This window comes from Tyto alba, unplaced genomic scaffold, assembly GCF_018691265.1.
Source record: "Tyto alba isolate M040663 unplaced genomic scaffold, T.alba_DEE_v4.0 Super-Scaffold_7, whole genome shotgun sequence".
Taxonomy (NCBI): Eukaryota; Metazoa; Chordata; class Aves; order Strigiformes; family Tytonidae; genus Tyto; species Tyto alba.
This window is the reverse complement of record NW_024881328.1, coordinates 29,277,243-29,304,834: the sequence shown is the minus strand read 5'-3', so window position 1 is coordinate 29,304,834 and position 27,592 is coordinate 29,277,243. Positions and strand designations below refer to the sequence as shown.

At 39.3% G+C, this 27,592-nt stretch overlaps 1 protein-coding gene across 3 annotated transcripts in view; it reads right to left on the bottom strand.

Annotated features, from left to right (window-relative positions):
• The window catches only part of PARD3B (par-3 family cell polarity regulator beta), a 432,753-nt gene that overhangs the window by 99,297 nt on the left and 305,864 nt on the right, over window positions 1-27,592 (bottom strand). For all 3 annotated transcript variants that reach the window (XM_042783978.1, XM_042783979.1, XM_042783980.1), the window contains one exon: window positions 217-327. In XM_042783978.1, the coding sequence (XP_042639912.1) occupies window positions 217-327 (111 nt within the window). The remainder of the gene's footprint in view (window positions 1-216; window positions 328-27,592) is intronic.

Sequence of the window (27,592 nt, the reverse complement as noted above, 5' to 3'; positions counted from 1 at the left end):
ATCTGAATAACAGCCTCCACAGAAACTGCAGGAGACAGACAAGCTCCTGTCACAGCAGCCCTGACTTGCTCAGGAGACTGGCCTAAAGCTCTGCCCGACTGCCAGAGGGCATGGTCTGGGACATCTCCAGCCAGACTGGCTGGCTGTCCCTTCAAGCAATCCCTTGCTTTGAAGTTTTTCATCTGATGAACAAAGATGCTGCCACCATTTACTCACCTTTCACGTTCATCTTTCATTTTCTCCAGCTCCTCCTCCTTAAGCATGCCTTGCTTTGGATTCCCCTTCTGATCTGCTTTTCCACTTTTATCTTCTTTTTTCTTTCCAAATCTGTTCAAGAGATCAAGGAAGGAGTCAGGAGGAAATAACTGCTAGAAGAAAAAACAGTACTTATCATAAAGCACAGACATTTTAGGCAATCAAAACACTGTGAGTTTTTATATTAGTCATTCATAAATTTCCCATATTGCAAAATAAGTTACCAGTATTAAATGGGCCATATGCAATAGGAAGGACTGATTACAAATTGATTTGGACCCTGTACTTTTGAAAGCTATTGCTTGAAACAAAGTTGAAAAGCCCCACAAAATCTGAAATGCAAGGCACTGAAGGGCTGGACTATTAATATGGCACATTTTAAAGTGGCTGAAAGTTGTTCTTACCACAGGACAGCTCTCTGAAAGTAATCTGCAGTGGCTGTGGTGTCAGCACCCAGACTGGAACATGTGTTCTGCTCTTATCAGTAACTATTGCCTCTCGTTCATGTCTGGCCTTAATTTAAGGATTTGTAGTTTGTTTAAATGAGGATGCAATGAGAAAGAAAAAAATCTTGCTATAGTCTGAGAGTACAAAACTAGACAGTTCATAAGACCTCTCTTTAAAAGAATTTCTGGGGTTTTCTTTCAGCCTAGTAATATACTATCATGTAACGTTTATCCTGTGAAAATCCCCCAGAAACTTTAATTGTTTTGGGGGGTCCCGCTGTTCTATATAGTGTACAAATATGTGTAACATAAGTCTGGTTTATGCAGCCTATGAAAGGGTGACTGGACTGAGGAGCTACATTTGATTTCTGATGGAGCTAGACAGAATACAGGGGTCAAGTATGTCAAATATGCTCATGAATTATGGGCCGACAAGCATAAAACCCTTCCCTCCTCTTCCCCAATTTGAAATTCTCAGTTCCATAAGAAAATGACCAATCTGTACCTTCCCATGCAAAATAATGTGTCTTTGCATGCATGACAACCATGTAAAGAAAAGATTTCTTCACTAAATATACCATATTGCAAACTAATTACTCTGTCTCAAAACTGAAAACTCTTCTGTGAAAGTCTGCAGCATTGACTTGGTGATCTTTCTTTTAGCCTTTTTATTTTTCATGTCAGCCCAAGCTGCCTCAAGTGGAATAGATGAACTACTGTGCATATACTTAAGCTGTAAATCACTGACTTCAAGTTTCTCCTCTGATGAAAGCAGAAATCTTCTAAATACTCTGTCAGGCTCATAAGTTCATGATCAAATTTTTTTGTGAATTTAATCAACAATTCTGAGCTTGTGGTCAAATGAAGTTTTTAGGGACTCTGCAGCAATTCTTCCAGACAATAAGAACTTGGTTAGGAAGGGAATGATGAGACACATAGTATGTGGTGCTAACAAGAAAGAGGGCAAATACTACAGGTAATAACTTGAGATGCTTTATTGTAGCTCTGCCATGGACTGTGCTGGGGAGAAAGAGAGTCATGTTTCTCAGTGCATGGTTTTCTCTTCCTTTTTCTTATGTGTGGCAATAGAGGTAGATGGCGTCTTACATTCTTTGAGGCATCCTTTGATCAAAATATACATACATCTCACCTACAAACAATATCCAATTCTTTTTTTCATGGTCCCTACTCATTTCAGTGCTTCCAGAAATATAGCAGATAGTTTCCATGCTTTTTCTTTTCCTGAGTACAGAGCAGCACGCTGATTCCACTGCTGCTGCCTGAGTTCCAGCAGTCCCAAGAGACTGTGGAGCCACAAACCCTGTCAGAGGGTGGTGGTAGCAGCAAAGGCAGCAGTTGAGACAGAGTGAGAAGATACAAAGTGAGAAGGGCTCACAGATAAGAGACAACCCAGGTGAAAAAGAAAATCTAGATGAAACTACATATATTGCCTTCTACAGAGGTGTCAGGCAGCCAAACAATAATTTGCCTGGGGATGAGCACCAGCAGGCTGCACCTGAAACACCCCTGCTTTCTAACACTTGCACAGGCTGGGAAGGTCTCATGGCAGTTTTCTCAAGAGAGGCTGTTTTAGCACTTGCATCTTGGTCATAATCCAGCTCTGATACTTTGTTTATATTCAGGCTGCCTGCTTTTCTCCCACGGTTTCAATTATGGGTTTGCGGAGTCTCATATTCAACTGTAGTGTGTATTGATCTTGAAAACATTATTCTTGAGCATTTTGTATTGCTGCAGGGAGCTGAAGTTGGATATGTTGCATACTCAAGAGAAATGTAAAAAAAATCTTTAACATACGTCCCTTTCAAGTTTTGGTATTATTTCTTGCTTACTGGGGAAATAAATTTTAAATAAAATAAAGTGACAATTTTGATTGTAATAACTGCCAACATGATAACTCTCAGCAAAAATAGTGCTGTTTGCTGGTAGAGCTGTTCTTGCCATAAAATTGGCAAGTTCCAGTGTAATTATAAATTGAGAATAGTGAGTTGGTCTTGAGAAAAACAACTCTTGGTTTTTTTTGCTATATTTGGCTTCAGATGGGATTTCTGCAGGCTTATATTTTTTACCTGTTACACTAAGTATAGAGCATATAGCTGAAGGCTAGGGAAATGTTCAGATTTTTTGCCTCTTTTGCACATTGCTATACCATAAAAATCCATTCTCTTTTATTATTATTGTAATATGTTTTTCACCTCAACAAAAATCTTGCAAACATTAAAAAATAAAAGCAGCAAAAAATTTAAGTTAAGAGAAGCAATATAGAATAGACAGCATTAAAACATAAAAACCCCCAGTATCATCTCTGCCTGGATTTATACACCCTGTCCTAAAATTTATCGTTTGCTCACTGATGCGTTCTAATTGCCACGGGATTCTGGTGATAAAACTACACCCACTGTAATTTTGGAAGGGTTTGTGCACTACAGGCTTAATGGTTCTCTATTGCTTATAGGAATCAAAGAAAGAAGTAAGAGTACTTGCTGCCCAACTGGGTTTGATCATGTTCTCACTGATATCAGTGTGAGGCCCTCCCCTGATTTCAACGAGGACAGGATAAAATCTATTGTCAAAATTATACTATGGAATTAATCAAATCCATATTAAAATTCTATGAAAACTGAATGGCTTTGGGTTTTGAAGTTTCCAGTTCTCCAGGCAACAAATAATTGGATTGTGGTAAAATCTGCCTTCCATATTAATACTATTGTCAGAAGAATAAAAACATTAATGAAAAAATGTATGGCACACAAATTTTTAAAAGGTCTGTTTTGCTATACTGTGCAGAGTGAAATTCTCTTCAACTTAGTATCTGACGGAATTGTTATTCTGAAAACCTTATGTAGCAAATGGAGAAATATAGCTAGAAGATCCGAAAACAAATGGGTCAGCTCTATCCTCTCATTTTATAGCCATCTATAATCAATTTATGTCAAATGAAGCCATTTGTAATCATAATGACAAGTAAGGAAATAAATCCGTAGCTTCCCAGGTTGAGTGCCTGCCCCAGTTCTCCAATTATCCACCGTAAATGCCTGGGAAGTACTGTTAAAGAAGTTAAAGCTTTAGCAACCTTAGTATACGTTTCAGTTGAGAAAATTAATATTTCAACTACTAAGAGCATCGTTCTGTAAACAAAAGCATAAAGGAATTTTCTTTATGTGATCAGATCTCCAAGCACTTCATCCTTATGGGAAAAGCCCCTACGCAACAGTTGAAAACATGCTGTGCAAGAGTGAGAAACTACTCTATTTCTATTAATTTCAAAAGGTGTCCTGCAAATAACTAAATTTTTTTCCCTTAGAAGCATTAAATGAATGAAGTCTGAATATCAAATGTGTGTTGTCTTCTTGCAGTATTTATTACCATTCTATTTGCTACAGCATTAAAGCATATGTATGCTTCTTTTCAAGGCTTCCAAGGGATAAAAATTAAAACAAACCTCCTATAGACCTGCTCTGTTATACTTGGATAAATGTCTTAAACGCAAGACCTGAAGCTGTGGTCATGGCAACACTGTTTCCGTGTGGAATTGTGAGCTTCCAGATCTCAAATGTGTTGATATTTGCTTCAAGGATTAAAAAGCAGGCAGGTCTATAAAGTCCCAGACTTCTAAGCAAGAGAAACATCTGGTGAGCGGAACCCTAAACAGCTTGCTGACTAAATTCAGCAATTTGAATTTCTTAGTTAATTCAGCTGCCCTAGATCAGTAGGTGTCACTGCAGCTAACAGGGTACATAATGGAATTGCAAACATCTGCGGGGAAATAATTCAAGAGGGTCTATGACACAGTCAAGCAAGATACAAAGCCTAACAATGTCATAAAATCTTGACATCTCCAGAAATGATCGGTAAAAAAAAACCAGAGTGATTTGTAAAGTACATATAACAAAAGCTCTGACTCCTAGTCATTTCACAGCAAATGGGGAAAAACGCCGAGATTATTAAAGCAGCTCCCTTATGAAAGACTAGAAATAACCCTTAAAATTAAATTTAAATGTGAGTAAGAATGAATAAGTGAGCAAGAAAGATAAAGATACTAATAAGGTATGATTTTCAGGTCCACACAGGGACTATAAAAACCTTATTAACTGCCACTACTGCCGTGTGTTTTAAGTTATTTTATCACTCAGCTTTACAGCAGAAGAAATACTCTAGAAGCAGTGCTGTGCTTTGATTAATCACTTTCATACATACACTTTTACAGAGTATTAAACATTGCCATAAAGATCCTTAGTGAGTCAGACTTGTTGGTGATTACAGGCCAGGATCATTTTACGTTTATGTTAATAGCAGCATTAATGAAATACATCTTTTACATTTTTAGTGGCTCTCTAAATACCTAAAAAGTTTGTTATTAAGTGTTTACTTATTGGGCAGAAGTATGCCATTGAGTATTATACCAGTGGGACCATGAGCTTTGCAACAGTTGAAAAAACTACTGAAAGAAGAAAACATATTTTGTAAAACAACTTTTGGCATTTTGAGAATGAAGGATACACAGCAAGGGCTGGGTAACACTGTTCAAATCTTCACCGATATCCAAGAAGATGAAAGAACCTCCATGACACGAGTTAAACTTCTGGTAAAAGGACAGCTGTGTGCAGGGGCCTGCGAGCCAGGAGGGGTGAGCATCTCTTTTCCTTGCCCTACTGCCAGCCCCCCGCTCCCAGAGAATGGATCTCATTCCCTCTGTGGCAGATTTAGCCCCAGCAACGTGGAGATGCCCCTGTGTACAAGACCTATTGCAGCAAGACCTCCTTGCCCAGGAGCAGGTTTTGACCCAGCCTTCCTGATTTGGCAGGGTGAGAGAAAAGCCCAGATAAGATGATGAACACAGGAGAGGGCCATTTCAGCCCCTTCTGCTCTCTGCTCCTGGGTGGGGAGTGCCTCCAGCTCTGGAGAAAGGGAGAGGAAGGGGTAAAATGGAACACCACCGCTGGGCTGGGCACTGCCGTGTACACCACCAACACTGGTCGGTAGGTTGGAAAGAGATTTGGAAAAGTAAAGAAAAAAATATTTCACTTTTAACTAAGTTTGGTGAGGTTTCCTTGCAGGAAAGAGCTTCAGGGCTTGCCTGGCGCCTCCCTGCTCCTGCCTGCCAGGGCTCGCTCCCCGGGCAGCACCAGGCGCGAGGCAGGCGGCAAGAGCAGCAGCTTTCCCTAGCGAGCCACAGGGCACCTTAGGCAGTCAAAATTGGCTCCTACGAAAAGCGAAAAATGACCTAACCTCTGATTCACTGTATCAGTGGAGGCACGTGACAATTTGTTAAAATGACCCGTGCTGCAATTATTATTTGTATTTTGCAAATATTGCTCAACTTCACAAATGTGAGTATCCTTATATTTAGCCATCTTCAAATTATTCTGGGAGATAATCCACGTTATTCTAATGCTGCAGTCAGAGTTAGACTGGTTATGGTCAGCAGGAAACGAGAAGGTTATGTACAAAACGCAAATGTGAAGAAATGGACGATATTAACACCAATATATGTTGCTCCTGTTATGTCAACATTAACTGAACAAGTGCCTTTTTTGTATTTTTTGCAAGATTTACTTTATCAGGCTGCTGGAGCCAGAATAAAATGACTGAGCTTCCAGATCCAGTCTAATGGGAGTAAAACTTATCTTTTTAACAACTCTGATTAAACACAACCTCCCCCCACCCGTTTATTTCTTTGATGCCCAAATTAGCATCTTTTCTGCAGCATGCTGAATTAATTAGTACAGTGACAAAGAATTAGTCCAGATAAGATCAAAGCTGAAACCATATTTATCTGGAATTTGAAATTAAGAGCAAAGAGTATTAACCCTCAGCACTTCAAGGAGCTTTCCACACGGCATACTTAGTAAGCCTTCCAGGAGTTCATTCAAAATAAATCAACAGTGCAATTTTTTTCCCCACTGAAGTTCTGCTAAAAGGAAAATAAATTTGCCATGAAGCCTGCTACAATGGGGAACTGCCTTTAATGCATACCCTGTACATGCTACTCATTATGTAACTTGTAGGCATCAGTAGAACAAAGCAAACAAAGCTGAGAAAATACAGTTAATCACATTTGTATTAATGCTTGGATCATCACATTGTTCACAGACTTAAGGGCTAAGGAAAGAATTCCCAGCACCAAGCTGAGAAGCTGCTTGCTGCAATACCTCACAGGTAAATAATCTATAATCTCCAATGGAGAGGGTCACACAAAGAAACAAAATGTCAAACAGAAGCCCTAAATTACACAGTGAAGTTTACTCTGAGAGTACCAACCATGTGGACAGCAATAAAATCTTCATTGCTGGCATCACTGTCTCAGATATTGTGTTTCAGAATCAGATAAAAGACTGCAGGCTATTTGCCATGTGAAATGCAAGAAGTTGATCTTCTGCCTAGAAATTGCAGAACAAAGGCAATCTAAATCATCATCCCAAAATCTTTTCACTCATCTTCCCTAAGCCTCTGAGTCCCATATCCTTATTTTTTAGGTGTAGAATTTGCTCTTAATTTAGATAGAAGTGAGTTACTGTAACTCATTCTGGTCATTAGGTATTAGGAAATCCTTACCAGTGGGGCAGTACTTTCCACCTGTACCATATACCAAATCTTACTTCTGTAGCATATGAAATGGCCAAAGGAAAAAAACAAGGAACATGATGGTACCCTAAGGATCGGGCCACCTGAGTTAGAAGTGGTTGCTGCAAAACCAGAAACTCCATCTACCGAACCAATGGAATGGAATAACTCTCATCTGAGTACTATGTAAATGTAGACAACAGAAGGCAGCTATGAAGAGTCATCCTTCATACTTCAAGAAACTTATTTTTAGAAAACATGCTGAGACAGTCTGAGCGTTGGATATAGCATTTATGAAGAAGGGTCACCACTATTATTATTGGACCAGGAAAACAGTGATGTTGAACGGCAGCTATGCATCTTTTTTCACAAAATGCTCCTTCAATCATCTGATGAGCAAGTTGCTGGTCTTTTTGGTCACCAGTACAAGAATTCTGCATCCCACATCACATATATCAAGAAAGAAAAAATTGCAGTAATAGAGCGCAGCTGTGATTTACAACTTGATCAGAAGGAGGAAAAAATTGATTTATAGTCTGTCCAATGCAACAAGCCCTGCCTGCTTGTCCACCAGACTGTGGAATTACCCTCCACCCAAGTAAGGAATTATTCCAATATATTCTTATTCTTCCCTACTTTCATACAGCATCAGCCATTTCCCCCTCTTGGTTCCACTCTACAGGCAAGTAATTTCTTCTGAAGTGAACGCTCATTCTGTCCCAGACAGTGAACAGAAACATAGCCATGCCTACTCTGTATGGAGTCTGCAAATGCTAACCTGCCAACCCCAGGGAACACGATAATCACACCCATGTCTTAGGGCAGGGTAACTCCAGACTCAAAGGAAAGGAAAAGGACCAGAGTATTAAACCTTTGACTTTGCCTTCTTAATTCCCATTTCATAGTCATCCATTTTTCTCATCTCTCCATGAAAAGAAGAGTGAAGCAGGCAGTTAGGCTAGCTACTAATTTTTCTGGGAATTTGTTATTCTCTGTCATGCGGGAAAAAGATAAATGCAGTTTCTAATTGAACCTATTCCTCTAAGGTTCAGTCAGTAAGACAAAGCAGGAGACAGAGACTCCCTGTGCAGTCTGTGGATGTTGTCAGCTGCCCCTCCAGAACTATTTGCTGACTTTGTGGTTTTCTCAGATGTGGGTTTGGAAACTCTGCAATCAAGTGAGAGCCAGCACGCCTTGGGGTCCCACCAGCACCTCCAGCACTCTGCAGGTAACTGAGAACCCCCTGAAGGTGGGACAGGGAAAAGACCAACTGAAAGGAGCTAAAAGATAGCTCTTTGGGTGCCAAACTTGACAAGAACAGGCTGCTGAGATTTTGATTTTCTTTCATGTTTTCTTCTCAACTGTTGTGTGTCTCTTTCCCCTATTACTAGCCACATGACCTCAGAATTCACTAAAGTATCAACTACATACATATCTATACAATATGTATTCTATAATACATATTCTATAATACATATTCTATAGATATGTATGTATTATGCATGTTTATAAGGGGAAGGATTTTTAATTTTTCTCATATCTTAACTCTTATGGTATTTGGTACTATTCTTAGCATTTCAGCTACTGAGGCACTATATGAATATCTCCACTTGCACTACAAAACTTTTTGCTCAGCCCTCTTGCCTATGGAAAAACAACATGCAACTGTGACATTATCAGAACTGCAGAGAGAAAACTCATGAGGCGAATTAAATACATGACAATTGCAAAACAAAACTCAAAACCTGCTACATTAGCACTCAGACCAATGATACTTCAAGGTGTCAGACTTGCTAATCATCCTACCACTGCAGTACTCATCTTCTCAACCAAACCACGTGCCTTCCTCCTCTTACACACCACGGTGGGGATTTGTTGGGGCTTATCTGACTTTCATAAAGTGAGACTGCTCACTGCAGGTTCCAATGAGATAAAATACGACCCTTGAAAAATAGCAGGAATACAGAGGACTCCCCTATGGTTCAACTGAGACAACACTCCAGCTTTCATGAAAGCTCCATTCTCTATGGGACTGTAGTGACTCTCTAACAATCAATTAATGTTGAGCATTTATCATCACATCTGTTCTACAAATGAAGACACTGAGACATGGAGGGTAAAAATGACTTGCCAGGTTTAAAAGGTCCTATTCTCTTTCGCTACTGATCACCTCAGAGCTATGATTACATTATCACTGCATATCTACCTGTCTCATTTTCCAACCAGTTTGCTATGATGCTTTTTCCCCTTGACTATTTCCCCCACATCTCCTTTAAGTTATCTCCTCATTCAATACTCCTCTCCTAATACACTCGCTCTCCCCCTCCTTGCTCCACACTCCTTTCAATGCTCTACTGCTGCACTACTACAGAAATACCTCCTCCTGGAGATTTCTGCTGGAGATTGCACAAAAGGATTGTGCCTTGGGAACCAGCACTCTTGCCTCCGAGACACTGCGCAGCAATATGCAGTAGAGACATGCAGAGATCTCTACGGTAGCTGAGCTACCAAAAAATGGTCTCCACTGTTTCTCAGCAGGATGCATTAGCCTGTGTTTGAGCTCTGCACTGCTCAGAGTGCTTGAGAAATTCTGAACTAAGAGACAGTACACAGTGAAGAGACTTTCGAAGGGAGGCTTATAAGAGGGAGAGAGATGGTTTTTGAATAGGAAAGGGAGGTTGTAAAGGCAAAGAGAAAACCTAAGGTGACTGTTCTTAGGTTCCACAATGGACTTCTAAGGTTAAAGCATCACAAATTCCATCTCTGCACCTCTACTATAGCTGACATTCTTACAAAGCAGTAACATTCAAAACAATGCCAAAGTAAGAGTGGAGCTACATATACTGTATTTTGAAAGATGTGTTTTGGCATAATAAATAATAGATGGTTCTGCATTTTTAAAATGTCAAAATCAGTCCTTCTGATAAATAATACCTTCCCTCCCTGGCCTTGGCTATTGTACATTACTAATTAGACATAGTAGTTTATGGTTAACATCCTTCCCTACAGATTTATTATTAGCTTGTACATCCTTTTCAGTAAAATTGTGCTAATGGTAAGGTCTGCTGGAGGCCAACTGCATGAAGCCACTGGGAGAAGAAATCTGTTTGCCTGTCAAAACAGTGGCTATCAATTAGAACTGTAAATGTGATTCCTTTAAGTGTCTTGGATGGTAGCAGAGATTTCCAGTGATGGATTAGGGGGTTGAATCACTTTCATATTGTACTAAAGCAAGCTTTCAGACAAACAGCTGTCCACATGAAACAAATTCACCACTATTTTTGAGCAAGGCCAGAAGAACCAGTCTGACCTGCCAAAATTCCCTCTGCTATTCTCCCAGAAATCCCAGCTTTAGAGCATTTTATGTGGCATACTGACAACACCGATACTAGATTACTCTGTGGTTTTCCTAGGAAAAGTTGGCTTAGGATAGCTATTGCAACAGGAGAAAAAACAATGAAACTGCTGAAAGACACGATGCATCAGAAAAGAACCAGTGAAACGATGCAATTCCACCGTTCACTGATTCAGGATGCAGCCCTGGCACAAAGATAGCAATTTCCCCTTTGATACAAGCACCCAGCTCTCATTAGCATCAGTAAGAGTTGTGTGGACATACTGATGGGAATATGTTCCCCCATATTTTGCAGGAAATTAACACCACTCACTTGGGGACTGAAGGAAGCGCTGTCTGTCACTCCCAGGCAGCCTCTCTGCCAGTTAATTAAGCAAAAACCTCTGCCACAAACCTCAAGAGGAAGCTCTACCCTGTTCTCAGTATGGCAAAGCTGACATGAAGCAAAATGTCAGGAGCAGGAGCTGGGAAGTGGTGATGCTCAGGGAAGATGAACTTCAGCCTGCCCTTGTCAAGATCTTTTGCCACTAGGTTTTTGTGGATTTAGAAAATACTTGTTAGAAATCAAATTGATTAGTTATAGCTGAATTTAAGCTTTAAGAACAATTTAAGAAAGTATTTTCAACTCTCATACATTGTGGCTTTTGGTTACTGGTTATTTTCAGCAGAGGTAATCCTAGATGGCATGTATAAAAACAAGTCAGCAAGACTACTAACCCTCTAGGACTCCACTGATAATTTAATGCCAAGAGAGTGACTAACCAATACAGGAAAAAGCAAAGGATTCTGCCATACTTACAAAATGTGGCTCTGGCAGCTGAAGGACAGGGGTTCAGGACAGGGAAGGTTTAAACCAGTTGCTACACAATAGAATCTCTCATCAGGCTGGGAAACTAGACTGAACATATTAAAAACCTTTCCTCAGTGTCACTTCATAAATAAAGAATGAATATCAGAACTAAGCAACTTAAATTTTTAGTCAATTACATGAACTACACAGCTCTGTCATATCTGTTTTCAATAGTATTGCTCATGAACTATGCGCCAGAAACTTTCTTTATAAGGTTTCAGTGAAGACCTGGCAATCACTTCTGTTTCTTGAATCTTAAAAGCAGTAATTCTGGAGCAATCAGATAGAGAAATACATTTTACTGGATAAGGTCAGAAAATTGCTAGAACAGTGTTTAAAACCATGAAGTACTTTCATTTTGCTGGCTATTACAACTGCGTAGCTTGAAGTTGCATAAATAAAATAAACATCCCAGATTCCCCAAACTTTTTCCTCCTTGCATATTTCTTGTCTTTCACACATTGACTCCCTACCACAGATGTTTATACACTATTTTTAGAAGAATTATTTGTTATTGGTGTTTGTATTACCAGCCTGTTAATTTTTGTATGACAATGTACAGAAAAATCTCTATGCTTTCTTGTTCAGACACAACGATGCTTTGTTCACCACACAAAGGCTTTGATTTCTTTTCTCACTACCCCCACAGCTCCATGTCCTAAGGTTAGATTCACTCATTCAACTATCTGCAATACTAAACCACCGGCACTAATTTTACATAGTGACCAAAATGAGCACAGATACCCTACAAACTGCACGTTATCATCTCAGCATAAAAAAAAAGTTAGTCTGAAAAAGAACTTAATTATAAGGGTGATAAAACAAATGTTAAATTCAAAGCCCATAGCAGCATAGAGGACTGAAGAACCTAGACGAAGTCTGTCAGTCATTCCATTAAAACTTCTGCCACAGGAGCTGCCAGGAGAAAACAGTATCACATCATGAATAAAAACTAAATGGTGTTGATAAAAAACTACTCCAAGGTGTGTAGCCAGTCAATGAACTTAACTTGTTTTTTGCTTCCAAACTGCCTGATTCAACCATAATTTCTCCTGAATGTATTAGTTGCTAGCTGTTGTCCACGAAATAATTTGTAGGTAAAAATCTGGCTTACACGTAACCCATGAATTGAACACAATCAGTATTCATTACAATGAACATTCTGCTTATTCATCATTAACTGCAACTGATCACATGTATTGTTTCTATTTCTTAACTTGATAACTCTTTGTTCAAAAACTACCTTCACAAGCAGAGAGGAGAAGCCACTCTGCACTTCTTGAAAAACATGTTTTGGCCACAGGCCCAAAAATTTACTGCACAGAAAACCCCCACAACTGTATGAACACAAATTTCACCACATGAGTGCTCACAGTTGATGAATTACGTTTAGCTGAAAGTATTTCATCTGTAAAACAAACTAGAGACCTGACTGTGAAACAACTTAAGCATCTGCATTTCCATTTCTTTAGCTGTATTGTTGGTCTTCTATCATGGGAAAGAGTGAAAAGAGTGCCTAATTTATCAACTATATGCCACTCATTATTTGATCTCTCTATCCCACTAGTTCTTTCGATTTATTAGATACAACATTTAAAACAGATATTTTGTCATGACAATTGAGTTGTCTTTGTACTCTCATATTATTGTTGTACATCTAGACAATTGCACCAAAGATGCACAGAATTTTAGATGAAGCTGTATTATTGATTTATAGTAGCACAATGGTGTTATTTTGTCATGGACTTATAACTAAAAAGCCCAGTTGACTGGCCTCAATTTTGTTTTCCTTCTCATGTGCGGAAATTAAACCCTTTTACCCCTTTCCCTCCAGTCATACAATTTTTCCTCCCATCTTCTGTCTCACTTGTACTTCGCTGTTCACTTGTACCACTGTCTCTTTTCCAGCTGCTGCTGAATAGACGAATATCACTACAAATATAGTCCAGTGATCCTTGGAAAAAAAGAAGCAATAGGATATCGGAATGCAACGCTGGAATCATGGTCAAATCCAAGGTCCTGAATTTCAATAACTGAAAAGCTGTACACCTGGAAAAAACATTCCCCAAAGTCCACTCACAATAGAGGTGATTAACAACCACATCTTTTGTGCTGTTAGACATACTTCCCCTAGTAATTAGCTGCATACTCTCTAAATAATCAGAGTAGTTAAGAGCCAGTTAATGCCCCAGTGCCGCTATTGGAAATCTTTAACAAAAATCAGTAGTATTTAACAGATTGGTTGAAATTTGGTTCCAAGCAGGGGACTTTCATGTTATGCAGAGGACAGTGAGAATTTTGTCTTATATAATGTGGCTAGTACTGTTTGATACTGAAATGAAAAGGGAAAGGTAAAGAAATGGAGATACATAAAGGTTCTCATCTTGCTCAAGAAATATCCAGAAGGTGGATTGGAGAGTCTGGGAAGCAAAATGCCTGGACAAGGGAAGAAAGTAAACAATAGATTTAACTGCACTAAGGTGCAAAATATTTGATTTTTTCTGATTTGAATACAAAAGAACTGAGGCTTAAGCAAAAAAAGACAAGGAAAATATACACGTGTGATGAGCAAACATCAAATATCTGTGTGACTTCTGCTGCAGAGGAAGATTGTCAGGGAAGAGAAAACAGTAGCATCAAGATAGATGCCCAATGTTTCTGCATTAAATATGTTGACCTGAAAGTTAATTTTATTTCTGTTAAATACACTTTTAAAAAACATATTTAGTAGACACCACGTTCCAATTTGTTCCAATCAGCACAACCAGCCAAAACCTAACATACACAGAGGCCTGAACACCCTCCCACACCTGGGAAATCCCTTCTCCTCTTTGCAGTAGTTATTCTCCTGAATTTGAGCATGGCCTAGGAGACAGAGCATAGGCTTTCTGTGTCCTTGTGGTTCCAGTCACTGCAAGTGCTAAGGAATGTTCATTTCCCTGAGGCAGGACCAAAGGAGAAAGGCCTATTTCATTCTAGCCCATCTTTTAAATTCCCCCAGTAGATGCAGTGTTCATCATTTCACAGAACAGCTGCTCAGAACAAATGCAAATGCTGTGTTTGTCCTGTGGTATTCAAGCTATCACACCACAGAAACTCCATGTGTCCTTTCAACAGAAGAAGGTATTTCTCAGATATATTATTTTCCCAAGTATCGATCACAGAGAGAAGACTGGTTGAAAATAATCACAACTTTATTGAGACATGGAAAAGTCCTTCTAAAAGGAAAACTGTTAAGATAAATCAGGAAAGACCTCTCTTATCATCATTAAATAGTAACTTAAGCACACGATTAAGCTTAGCCAGATCACTTATGCTATTAATGGCCTAATTTTTTGAACCAATCTTTATCATATCCCTTGCTGCTCCAGAAATAAAGCAAACTCTTAGACCCCTTCTCTCCTGAATCATAACCCTTTCCGAGAAACCGCTGTGTCCCTCCTTTTCTGAACCTTATACCTAACCGAAAACAGGACCCAAAATTAACTCAGCAACACGTGTTCACAAGATGAAGAATCTTAAGTCCTACTTAAATTCCTTTTACTACTGGCTTTCACCATTAGCCTCTGGGCCCTTTGATAGCCAGTGAGAAGCTCTGTTCTTTGAGCTCTCTTTTCAGATCCAAATCATAATCTGTTACGAAAATTGTCTCACCTAAAGCTTTGCCATGTCTAAGCCATGTCACTGCAACACATCCTTGTCCTTGCACAACATCTGTAGAAGTCAGCTGGCATAGAGTTGAGTTCATTTGCTCACCCCTGTTCTTGAATGTGCCCTTCAGGCTACTGGCAGTGGTTTCAGGCTGGGAGCACAGCTGGGCTGTCCACTGGAATGCTTTTCACTCGGTACATGTTCATCATGCTAAGACCACCTGGGATCCTCCGCTTTGAGACCGACTAAAACATTTTCTTACTTGAGAACCAACGTCTGTGAAACATACTGAACCTGGCAAACTGATAGTTCCAGAGTTCAGTGATGTTCAGAGAAGAGTATTTTCTTCAAGTTTTTTATTTGTATTTTTGTGTATCTGGCAGAAGACAGAGTGGGAAGAGAGAGCTGATGCAGATTGACATTGCAGTCAGAAAGCATATGATAATGACAATGAAGAGGTTCAAAGCTTTCTAAAATTTTATAAGATGAACTGCATAACAAGGTAAGTGCCTTAAAACAGCTGTAATTTTAAAAGTGCAAGCTGTCCCCTTATTTCCTGGAAAGCCGTTAAACACTAAGATAGAAGAGAAGGATGAACTCAGTGGGATAGCTCAGTGTTAAATATGAACTAGTTTGGCTTCTCTCATGAATTCACCATCATGTAAACTGTGGTCTCTCCACTCAACCAACAGAGCAAGAATTTAATCCATGTAAGTCAATGTATCAATTTCTACGACTCTCTAAAGCTCATTAAAGCCTAAAAAACTAGAAAAATTGATGCTTTCAACAGGCTTTTGCCACCAGTCCACCAGTGTGAAACTTGCCCCTCTCCCCACTCCTTCTTTATTTTGCTTACATAGGATGATTTCCAAAGTCACAAAGTTTGGCCTCCCCAAAGCTGCAGCAGCTGTCAGTTATCTCCCACTGCCCTATATGCTTTCTAAGCTTTTGCATCAGAGCAAGAATGAATTTTCTCCTGTAACACCTTAGAAAAGGGATTATGAAAACAGTGGCACTTCTGAACTGGAATGAATAGGACTCCATAGCAACAGATTCTTCCTGGGAAAGAGCCTCATCAGCAAACCAGCAAAAAAGAAAAGAACGGATGGTAGAACTTCTTTAGCTTTCTGGATCCTCATGGCTTCCTGTTTCTGCCTGTTACCCTCTCCCAGAACGGATTAAAAACTAGAAAAGAAAACTCAACACTGCTGCCATGTACAACAAGGTTCAGCAAGCTTCCTGATCACCTGAAGAATGTGACAGCCCATAGGGCTAGGAGAGAGACAAAGCCTAGAGCTCCAGCTGGAATGTGGCATCAAAGAGACTGCCAAGGAAGCAGTAGGCTGCAAACAGAATCCTTCCCTGAGAACTTGTTCTTTTGGGCAAAGGCTGAAGGTCTTGGGCTAAAGCTAAGTTTGAGGTTAACAAGCTGTATTAGCTACTATGAGACTAAGAAATTTTCAGCTATGCTGTCTGTATACTGATAAAAGGTTATCCTCCCCCCCACACACACATCAACAAAAGTAAATCAGTATTGGAACAAGTGGAACTAAAATCAGAATAAACAAGAATATTTTGATCTGACATTAATTGTATAGTAGAGCTTGTTTCAGGCAATGAGCAAATTGTGCATGCCAAAGTTGAAGTGAATAATATAGTCAAAAACTTTTCTGTTCCCCCCTACTTCTACTTCAAGAAATCCTTAGAAATTCTCATCTGAACTCTTAAAAAGAAACCCACACATGCAACACCATACCTTATACATTAACACATTGAAAAAAGATGTTGCAAGGCTGCTGCCCAATTTTCTTTTTCCATATCCCTCTCCTAGGCAGAATGTGTTCACAGTGGAAATACCATCACTCCACTTTTATTAAATGCCAAAAATGTACCTATACAAACCTACAAGTCCATAATGCTCTGTTTGATAATGAAGCAAGACAGGCAGACTTGACTATATTCCATAAATCTAGCCTAGCTATTATTTTTTCCTGTTATTAACTCATTGGTGGTGTAGATTTTTCAAGAGCTGCAGAGAATCAGCTTCAGTTGGATAAAGGGGATCAGCACTAGCCACTGCTGGGGATCTCTGTCCCAGGAACATATTCCTTCCAGCTGCCTAGCTATCACTATGCTTTGCCACTGCCACAGTTGGGGAAAAAAAAAAACAAACCCACAACCAAAGCATCCAGATCTCTCCCACGCCTACAATCCCAGTATCTCCCCCTTTACATCTTGACTCTGCAGCTAGTAACACTCATGACTTCCTCTTGTTAATACTGAAGTTTGCATTAAGTACTTGACCTTCCCTTCAAAGGTTTCAAACAACCACCTGCCTGACATGTATCTCAAGCCATTCTGCACAGCTTCAGCCAACACATGGCTCAGCACCCCAAAAACTGGGTCTGGCACAGCAGCACTTGCATGAACATGAGCAAGCACATGAGAGCAGGGCTGCTAGCCATGCACATTGTGGGGCTACAGCTGCTGACCAGCACTATCAGCTCCTGTCAACAGCAGTGCAGGAACAGTCACCCTGAACCAAGCAGTGCACATGCAGCCCAGTGCGAATGTATCCTTTCTCATCTCCCTTCTGAATTAAAAACAAACCAGCTAGCCCAAAGCAGCCTGTGGGGAGAATACAGCTAGAAAGTTATCACTTACAAGTGTCGGAAACAACCAAAATGGCCATCTTTCAAGACACCTTTATTATCTCTTAGGTAGTTAGCCCTGCCTAGTAGCAGGTTCACAGGAAAGGATGGTAAAGATTGGTTTTGAAATTTAAAGAGTTACTCACTTCTGCCTGTCTAATTAAGAGTCAGTTAATGACTACTGAATTTATAATCTCCCCTGACCCTCGCGGACGCAAACACAACAAGGCACCAGATGCAGGAGGAATGGGAAGTGGGCCCTGGTGCTCTCCAGGGCTGGGAGCTGCTCGCTGGCTGGAGGCGCTGCCGGAAGCATCTCCCGACCTTCGCCAGCCAGGCTCTCACCTCCACGGCACAGGACAGCCAGCCACCTGGGAACCAGGGTCCTCCGTGGGGAGGAACTGGCACTCTTCTCAGGTATGTATGTAAATGTTTGCCTACTTAGCTATACATATATTTAAATATGCACATAATCATACCCATACGCATATACCCACATTTTGCAATACACACTTATTTAAGTATGTACATACTTAAATAAGAATCCTAGGTAGGAGAATAACTTCACTCTTTCTTTCAACGTGGGCCCAACCCAACTCCTGACGAAACAGCAATTTGTAAATCGTCTTCACTGAGCATTTAGATTAGGCCTCAGAAATCTCCCATGGCTCCCTCCTGTACATACACTATCAAAATTCTCTAACAGCTTAATATTTTCTGAGGCCACATATTATAATGATCGGTTTAGAGAAGGGAATATCAGGACACAGATGCCTTGTGAGAAGAGAGGTCTGGGAGTTTCAAGCTAGTCAGAAAGGAGAGATTTCCTCCCGTGTTCCTTTCAGCACGTACTTTTTCATCAGATAAATATAAATAAGTAGTACAGCAGTTGTTTAGTGAGCAGCTTAGGGACATATTGTTCCCACTGTCCTAATTTTCCTGACACAATTGGTAAATTTAGACATCTAATTAACAGTCTATGCCATTTATCAGGTTACTTGTTGCTGTTTTTTTTCAAGGCTGTCAATGAAGCTTTCCATACCTTAGACATATTCTCTACCTTTGGACTGAGTCCTAGGCCTCTCACAGAATGATTATAAATGCCTCTAATACATCCTCATTCTGTTTATAAGGACCTTACACAGCCCCGGGGAGATGAACCAGGGTCATAGCTCAAGCTAGTTTCAGAGTAACAGTGAAACACCTGCATGTGTGGGATGGAGCAGACCAAGCAAGGGAAAGAATGGGAGAATTTACAGTTCATCTCTAAAAATTCAGCTGGGTTACAGAGTCATCAAGTAAGAGCCCTAGTATAAAACAACTGCATATTTGCTGATATTTTCATAATTATATTTGCAACTCTTACTTTGTAGGCTTTGCTGTTCTACATTTATAAATGCACATTTTTACCTTTGCTTATTTATCCTCTTTTGTGCTAGTAGATCTTACCTCTAACATGTAGGATTTTCCATAGTGAAATATTTAACCCTAGTAGTGACACTATTTGAAGTACCTTTGATCACAGAAGGAACAAAAGAAATTTAGAGTATTAAAATAAAAAGGAAGATCTTTTAGAAGCTCATTGCCACATGCAGATACAAAAGCAGCTCATAATGATATGACAGATATACAAGTTTTGTTTGCAAAGTAAAGAGTCTTTGACCAGATCAATGCTGCAGGCCTGCACTAACGTGAATCCTCTTTAACAAGCAGTGTGTCTATTATCCCTTCTTTAACAAAGACTAACAATCATGTAGCATATAAAGCACACCCTCTCACTTGCTCTCCCCTCACAGGTAGGGTAAAATGGGTCTTCTAGTTTACTCTTAGCTAAAAAAATACAGCTAAATGTGTGTATGCATCAAGTTTCTATAATAATATTCCAGTCTGAGAAATGTAGAGGCAGCATGAAAGAGTCCCAAAAGAAAACTAGGTTGTCTTCACCCCTGGTTTGTTTTGCTCCTGGACCATCTGGGTAATTGTCACATAACTACTACCAGAAGCAGGCAAAGGGAGAGAAAACTCTGCAGAAGTATCTATTCATACCTGCTCAGATGAGACACAACACATTTCTTTTTTCTGTCCGTAATAACAATCCAACTAAAACTGCAAAGGTAATTACCTTCAGGGTCATGCCTTGACCACATGAAACCTGTTTACAGAAACGCAGGACACTAAAAATCAAAAATGCCTGCAATGAATATTTAGAAGGCAAAGACAACCCCTAACATTATTCAGTGCCAAAGAAAGCTCTGCTACACCTTTCTTTTTACACACATGCTTTAAATAATCAGTTTTTAGGGTGCAGGTGCTGTTTGCTTTGCTAACTCCTATGAAGAAGATAGGGTGTGCAGCCCCACATAGAACTAAAAGGAAAAATTCTGACAAAGTTTTGTAAGAGATTAAACACCTTGTAGTGAAAAATCCTGTCTGGCATTACTCTAACATCAAATAAGAAAGGCCTCCACTATGATTCTCAGCAGCTCACCCAACTTCCTGTGAAGAAGTCTGACCTTACTGTCTGTAGTAGTCCCAGTGCAGCCCAGCATTCCTGCTCTCTGGACTCCCAGAGCTCGTGAAAGAGCAGTCCAGAGCAGCCCGTGAGTAACCTGCAGGGGAGCTGCCCACGGGAGCCAGGCCACCCCACAGCCCTCCCCACTCGCTCTGCCCCACGGCTAGCAGGACTGCTGCTCCTCTGCCGCAGCTGCAGCGCGCTGGGAGAAGCCAGGGCTTCCAGGGCCCTTAACTCCTCAACAGCTGACCACTTGGAGTCCTCTGGGCTCTCGGGAAAACAATCTCAGCATCAAGGCTGGGTGCTCAGGGAAACTAAATTGCATTTTCAAAAAGTCACTAATGCTTTTCAGTGCCTTCCTCATCCCTGAAATATCTTTAGCTGGGTTCCAATTTTTGTATCCTGCCTGGAGATGAAACGAGGGGCTCTTGAACATAACTTAGTAATAATAAACTGGGCAACACATGAGGTTTAAGGCTTTTTGTTTCAATTCTTTTGGTAGCTCTTTCATGCCATGGACAGATTTCTACAGGAAAAATACTAACCCAAGTTTGCTGGAATTGTGTCACATGCATGCTTAGAATATAGTCTGGCTGATACGAAGAAATTTGCAGCACTTCCTATCAAGATATTCACGTCAGAGATCATCACAGAACTCCAGAAATTCAGGTCACAGGGAGGTTATTTTTCTGAAAGGGGTAAAGCATTAGGATTCAAAATAAAAAAAGCACCTTACAAGTTTAAGCACAAGGTTGTGACCAGTGGCTAGTGAAAATCTACAGAATGTCTGTGAATAGAATAATTATTACTGGTTTCCAAGGTGAAAGCTAGCACCTTTGACTGAAGAGTAACAGCTAACTTGGGTTAGCAGAAACCTTGATTGAAACCATTATGTTTCACTCACTCTCTGTGCTTGATCATGCCTAGGGAGACTTCCTTCATTATATAAAGCATGTAGGAGATAAATGGAACAAAAATCTCTAGGATAGTTAGGTCAGATGACATACACCACAGTGACACATTTTCATCTACGAAGCCAGAAATTTCCAGTCCTCAGATGTGATAGATGTGTCAAGTTTACTTTTCAGTGAGAAAAAAATGTGCTGTTGTAGTTCTTACTAACCTTTGTAGAAACCCTTAATTCACAGAACAAGTGTGGAATCTTGTCTGGGAAAAGTTGATTTCCGGCTTCATGCCTTGAAGCTACTAGATATCTTAAGTACCTTGACAAGATTTTGAATCAGACAGTAAGGATGAAATGGAGGAAGAGTCTGTTGGGGCACAGAGAGGGAAAGGGGGGGGGATGAGAGTAGCAGATGGCAACATTTGTTATGTTTCAATTTTACAGTCCAAATAAGTCTAAAACCCAAAGCAACTATGCTGCTCCTATGTAATTAAGTGCTTCATTAATGTGAAAAACCTTCCTTTATGAGACACAACAGAGTACAGAAGAAGGTTGCCTCTTACTGGACACTCCAAAAAAACACCCTAATCAAATACATTTGCTAGCCTTATCAAATACAGATGCGCAAAGTTGGGGGCTGGAGAGCATCAAAAATTGGCTGTAAGTCTTGGGTAGATTCAAGTACCCTAAGACAGAATTCAGCTCTTCATCATACAAAATCCTAAATAGATTTGGAGGTTCTTCAAAGTCCAAACACATAGAATAATGATGAACACATGTCTGTCTTCAGTGTACTTTTAACTCAAACTCAAGTATTTAATAAACTAATCCAGACTAGTACTCTCTAGTATATGAGAAATAAGTATGAAGTACTGACCTTAGTGGTGGAGAGGGAAACGCAAAAGTTGAAGAGGATCCGGCTGCATTTTACCCGCAAAGAAATAACCAGTTTTCACAGCTGACTCCTAAGATCTTGAGAACATTCACTTTGTAGAATTACAAGCATGTTCCAAAAATTTACAAGGCACTGCATTTGCCTTCATACTAAGAAAAAATGATCTTTTCTTTGGAGAAGAAAACAATAAACTCCATTTTCTAAAACACATCATGGGCAAGACTTCGTTCTATGTTATCTGTGAAGAATTAAGTACAGCTATCCAGAGTACAAAATATAACTCAAAAGTAATGGGCTCTGTGATAAATTAAGACGTTCCTTTCATAGATTATAATGCATTCCTGTCACATTAAGGCATTTTGAGCTATAAAGCCAACCTAGAGATTGATTTGACTATTTTTTCAATAACTGAAGGGATTATATGCCAACATTTATATTCCAAACAGTTTTCTTAAACCTTATTGAGGCTATTTTTCTCAATGTTAAAATGAAATAAAATCAGATTTATGATTAAGCACTGCTTTACTGAGCAAGTTAAACTTTGGAGCAATGTTACAAAGCAAGAGGATCAGTATGTGCAACTGACGTGTATCTGGAAAAAAGTAAAAGTTACACAACTATAGATGGTAAAAAGTAGGTGGATTTTTTAAAATACTTCTAGTTTTTGAGTATTATTCTAAGATATTTTTAGAAACCCAGATAATTCTTCCTATTATTTTTTAAACATTAATGACAGAGAGATGTAATGACCACAATGATTCTTTTCATGAACTCTGAAATCCCACCAACTACTCAAGCCTTATTTACTAAAAGGGGGCGAACAATCTTTTCTGTGTAAAATAACCTGTGACTGAACATACAACCAGGAAGCTATGTGTTTTAACTTGGTTGCAGGTCTCTCTTCCCACAGCTCAAAGTCTCTTAATCCACTGACCAATAAATTCCCGTTGCTAAGATAAAGTTCTTGTCTTTATCAGGCTCCTTTTGTAAAGCAACTGCAAAGGTAAACAACATGATTGGCTCTTCTTCCCCTGGCCATTTAATAAAGGTCTGCAGAAAATTAGCAAAAAAACAAACCAAGCCAAACAACTCCAAACAATGACATCACAAAAAAAACCCCAAAACCCAAACCCCACAACACCGGACAGCTAGACTCAATCAGTGATCAGCAACAGAAACCTTTCCTGACCTCTTCCAGTCTGCACAACTACAATTCCCTTGCTAATTTAGATAGGTTTGACTTTTACTTTGGCAAGAGATGGGCAGCCCCCATCCACCCTGGCCCTTTCACGGGGATGATGTTAGTCGCAGATGAGAGCCTGGACATATGTTATCATCTAACAAGGTGGCAATGGCAGAGTCTATCCTCAAAAGGTAATGTCCCTATCACTGGACAGGACTTCCTTGCTCCAATAGCAGGCCAAAACTGCTACCAAGCCACTTGGTAGCAGAACAGACTGAATATTCAAAAATTCCTTTGAATCCCTCTATCTCTCAGCACTGTTTTATTTAAATATAATCCATCTTATGTACTTACTCAGTCATTGCAATAAATAACTAGTGTTTATAAAATGATATGTTGATTTTTTAATTAAAATTATTACAACACTCCCCCCAAGATAGATTAGCTAAATCTTATATGTGATTGAAAACCAAAACACTATATAAAACTTACTAGAGATTTGTTTGCTCTTCAGCCCACTTCCTAATATCCACTAAGAAATTCAGCTGCCTGACCTATGCTGCCCTAGTTCCCTAAACGAATACTTGGGAGAGGCAAATAAACAACATGAAACAGTAAAGCTAAAGAGATTACCAATTTCTCTCTTATTTCCTGCTGATCATTGCCAGACTATGTTTCTGCCCCAAAGTGCAGGCTTCATTATTAAAGATGGACAGAATACAAGTATATTCAGCAGAGGCCGGCTGTTCAGGAAATAGCTATAATTTAGTAAATAGCATAATAAACACTTGAGCATCCTTGATGCAATGGGTAATGAGCCAGTGCAGTCATAAGTACGTACGTAACAATGTTAAGATTATACTGTATTTCACATTATATATCTATGCACACACTCATGTAGAGATGTCTGTATAATATTTCAACTATTATATTTGCTTCCCTCCTGACATAAATTTATTACTTTTTCCTCTGTACTCAACTAGTCACTTGTAAAAGAAAGCAACATTGTACTTTCATTCTTGGCTCTTTCTCTTTCATTTTACTTCTAGTATACCTACATACACCATCAGAAGCTTTTGTTCATCATGGCAACCAAATGCATTACACTCTGAAGCACCAGAGATCCTGGAACTAAATGCAATCTCACAGCAAGTCATCAGCATGTCTATAGCCCATGTAGTGGAAGGCGATTTAAATCCCCAGTCTGTTCTCCTTGCCACCATGGAGAATAATGACAAACCATAACACATCCCATTCATCTAACAGCTGAGAGGGTAATGAATTACAGAGACAATTCAGCCACTCATTATTAAAAGATTACAACATTAAAAATGAAGTTTTTTTTTTTTTTTAAAAGGCAAATGATCATGTTCTCATATAATGCGAGTGAAACAGTATACATTATTGATTCCCAGCTATATTGTAAGGGTCAGCTTGTAATGAAGTCCTCAAACTGAATTAGATTTAAAGTTAGCACTTCTCTAGCCTGAAACTCAATCCCAGTTCATACTCTTTTACTCCAAATACTGAAAATATCAGTATTATTTAACAGAAGTCTTTAGAATTTCTTGCTATTTTTCTCTGATAGCATTACCCATTTTTAATGAAACTGCAAATGCCCATAGTTGATTTTGCTTCATACCATGCTTAGACAGGATTTAAACAAAAAAAAAAAGAAACAAAAAAACCCCAGGAACTCCCCTGCCCCAAACCAGTCTACATTGCTTGGTGCAAACTATGAAAAAATGTAACTGGAACAAAGTCTCTACATTACATGCTGGGCTTTTAAGTCTGTGCAGCCTACAGTTCCAAGTGAAATATCAGTGGCTTCATTTCAGAACAAACCTGTTAAGTTTTAGTACTAAAAAAAAGTTTTTATCAAACAAGCATCAAGCCAGCCCTTCCATCCAAAGGATCTAGTTACCCATAGACTTTTCAGGTTAATTCAGTGACAGATGAAATATGTACGTAACTGAAACTACTCTGTATGTACTATGGGTAAATGCATGTTTCCACAGGAGACTACTCAATCATTAGATGCACGACACAGCATCATCTAATATGAAAAGACTTTTTAATATAGAACATCTGCAACCTTTCTACCAGCTCATCTAAATGTCTACCTGGGGTCAATTAAAAAATACCTCAAAGGTTTGATTCATAACCTTTTCACTTTTCCAAATACATTTCTGCTGTTTGCACGGTAGAAATTGGGAGGTGGGGAGAAGTGGGAAGAGAGGGGAAGGTCTACAAGAAAAATTAGGTTGTCAGAAAATGTCAATAGTCACAGCAAATCTTCTGTAAATGATTTTTGAAAGTCTGTTTCACTTTATATATAGCTGAACGATAACAAGCATAATGCCAACTTTCATGTTGGAAACAAGTTGCGAAGGGCATCTGTATGTGGACACAAATCATAATGGGTCAAGACAAAGGAAAGCCCTGCGTCAGTACCTCTACGAGACAGACTGTGGAGCGAGTACATTCGTGGCTGCCATGGGCAGGAGAAATCTGGAAAGCTACTACTACAGGGCTCAAAGGAAGGGAATGAACAGTGATTATTTTATCTCTAACTGTAGTTTCTTTTGTTCATTCATTCACATTATATGGTAGACTTCTTTGGAATGACTGGGAAGGGCTACTGGAGGGCAGCTGCACTTCTCTCGCTGTCCCTTACCCATCAGTACAGGGCACTGTCACCGCTGTGAACACAGGACGGGGACAAGGGGGATCCAGAGAGGAGAGCACTACTGGGGAACCTCTTAAATTAGTATTCTTCTCTTTAAAGGAAGAAGACACACAGCGTCAGCTCCACTTTAACAAAATAAGAGGCACAAAGGAAGGTAACGATGTGCCTTCATTTTCATGTTTAGTATTCACTCTCCACTCCTGGAGAACTGCCATTACTATTTATTACTCTTTTTCATCCTATAACCTTTCAGCTGAATCTGCTGAGTGGCTTTCATATGAGTCTGTCTATTAGTTCATGATATTTGGTTTTACTTTTAGCAGGCTTCTTACTTTCCTCAGAATACTTTCAGTGCCACACTAAATCCTACCAGATCCTCATGGGCTGCAGCAAGGACCTGACTGGCCATCACCATCTGTTCCTCACAACCATGAGTCGGTGCCTTATCAAAAGATTATTATTACTACTATTTACAGTTTGGGATCATGAGTTGATGTCACTTAAAAGTTCTTTTTAGCTCTGCTCCATGTTCTTGTAAGGCCACAGGCCAGATTTTTAGAATTAATAGCAGCAATGACTATACAAGAGAGGTTACATTTTTCAGTTGCATCATGCACACTTTTTTATGATTTTAAACCCTGGGTTCAGTAATCACTACGGCCCTTTTCCTAAAGTACTATAGAAGATCATTTCTCCAGGATTGTAGGTTTTACCAAGCAAGTAGACTGTAGAGGTTATTAGGTTTTTTGTTTGGTTAGCAATTTTTCTTTGTTTTTCAGTAATGTTACAAATCCATTTTTTTACATTGTCAGGTTTTCTTATATTTTCTCAATAAGCTATTAAGGATTTTAAAGAAAGTGACTCTTCATATTAATATCCATCTTAGTCCTTATTAAAAGGCTCTAAAAATTAAAAGCAAGAATAAAAATAAGTATTCTTAACTGACCCAACCTTTTTCTTTTTCAGAATTATCCCATGAGAAACATCTGAGTTTTGGAAATGTTGTCTCAATCCAGGCAAGATACCGTATGAAAATCTAAAAATTCTCAGGGAAAAAAGCCTGCTTCCTCCCCTACCCAACACTGAGCGCTACATGGCAGAAATAGTACTTCATAGATCTCCTTCCTCTGGGAATTCAGCCATATACTATTAAGGAAATAAAACTAGTCTCTTCCACTTTTTACTCCTTTTAGCCCTGAACAACCAGCAAAGCCAATAGACAAACCCCTGAATTTTACTCTTTTTCATGAATTACAAGGCTAAAATCCATCTGGAATTATTCCTGTGAAACACAAGTCAAAAGAATGGGATTGCAAAGATGCAGCTACAGGAAGAATTTGGTTTCAGAATCTTTGTATATCAGTGAGAATAAATGAGTAGCAGAAATATTTTTAAGTTTAGACTGCAGTTTTCAGGATTATCAGTTATTTCTGAAGAAAAAGAACTAAATTTGATACTGTGTTACAGAAAGAAACACAGAACCTCAATATACCATTCTTAGGTTCATTATTTAGGTATTAAGTGGACCTTATGAGCTCTCAGTTTCAAGCTAGGATCTTCCCAAAAAGTCTGAAAAAACATTCATCACTCTGAAATCTATACAAAACTGGGACTAGAGT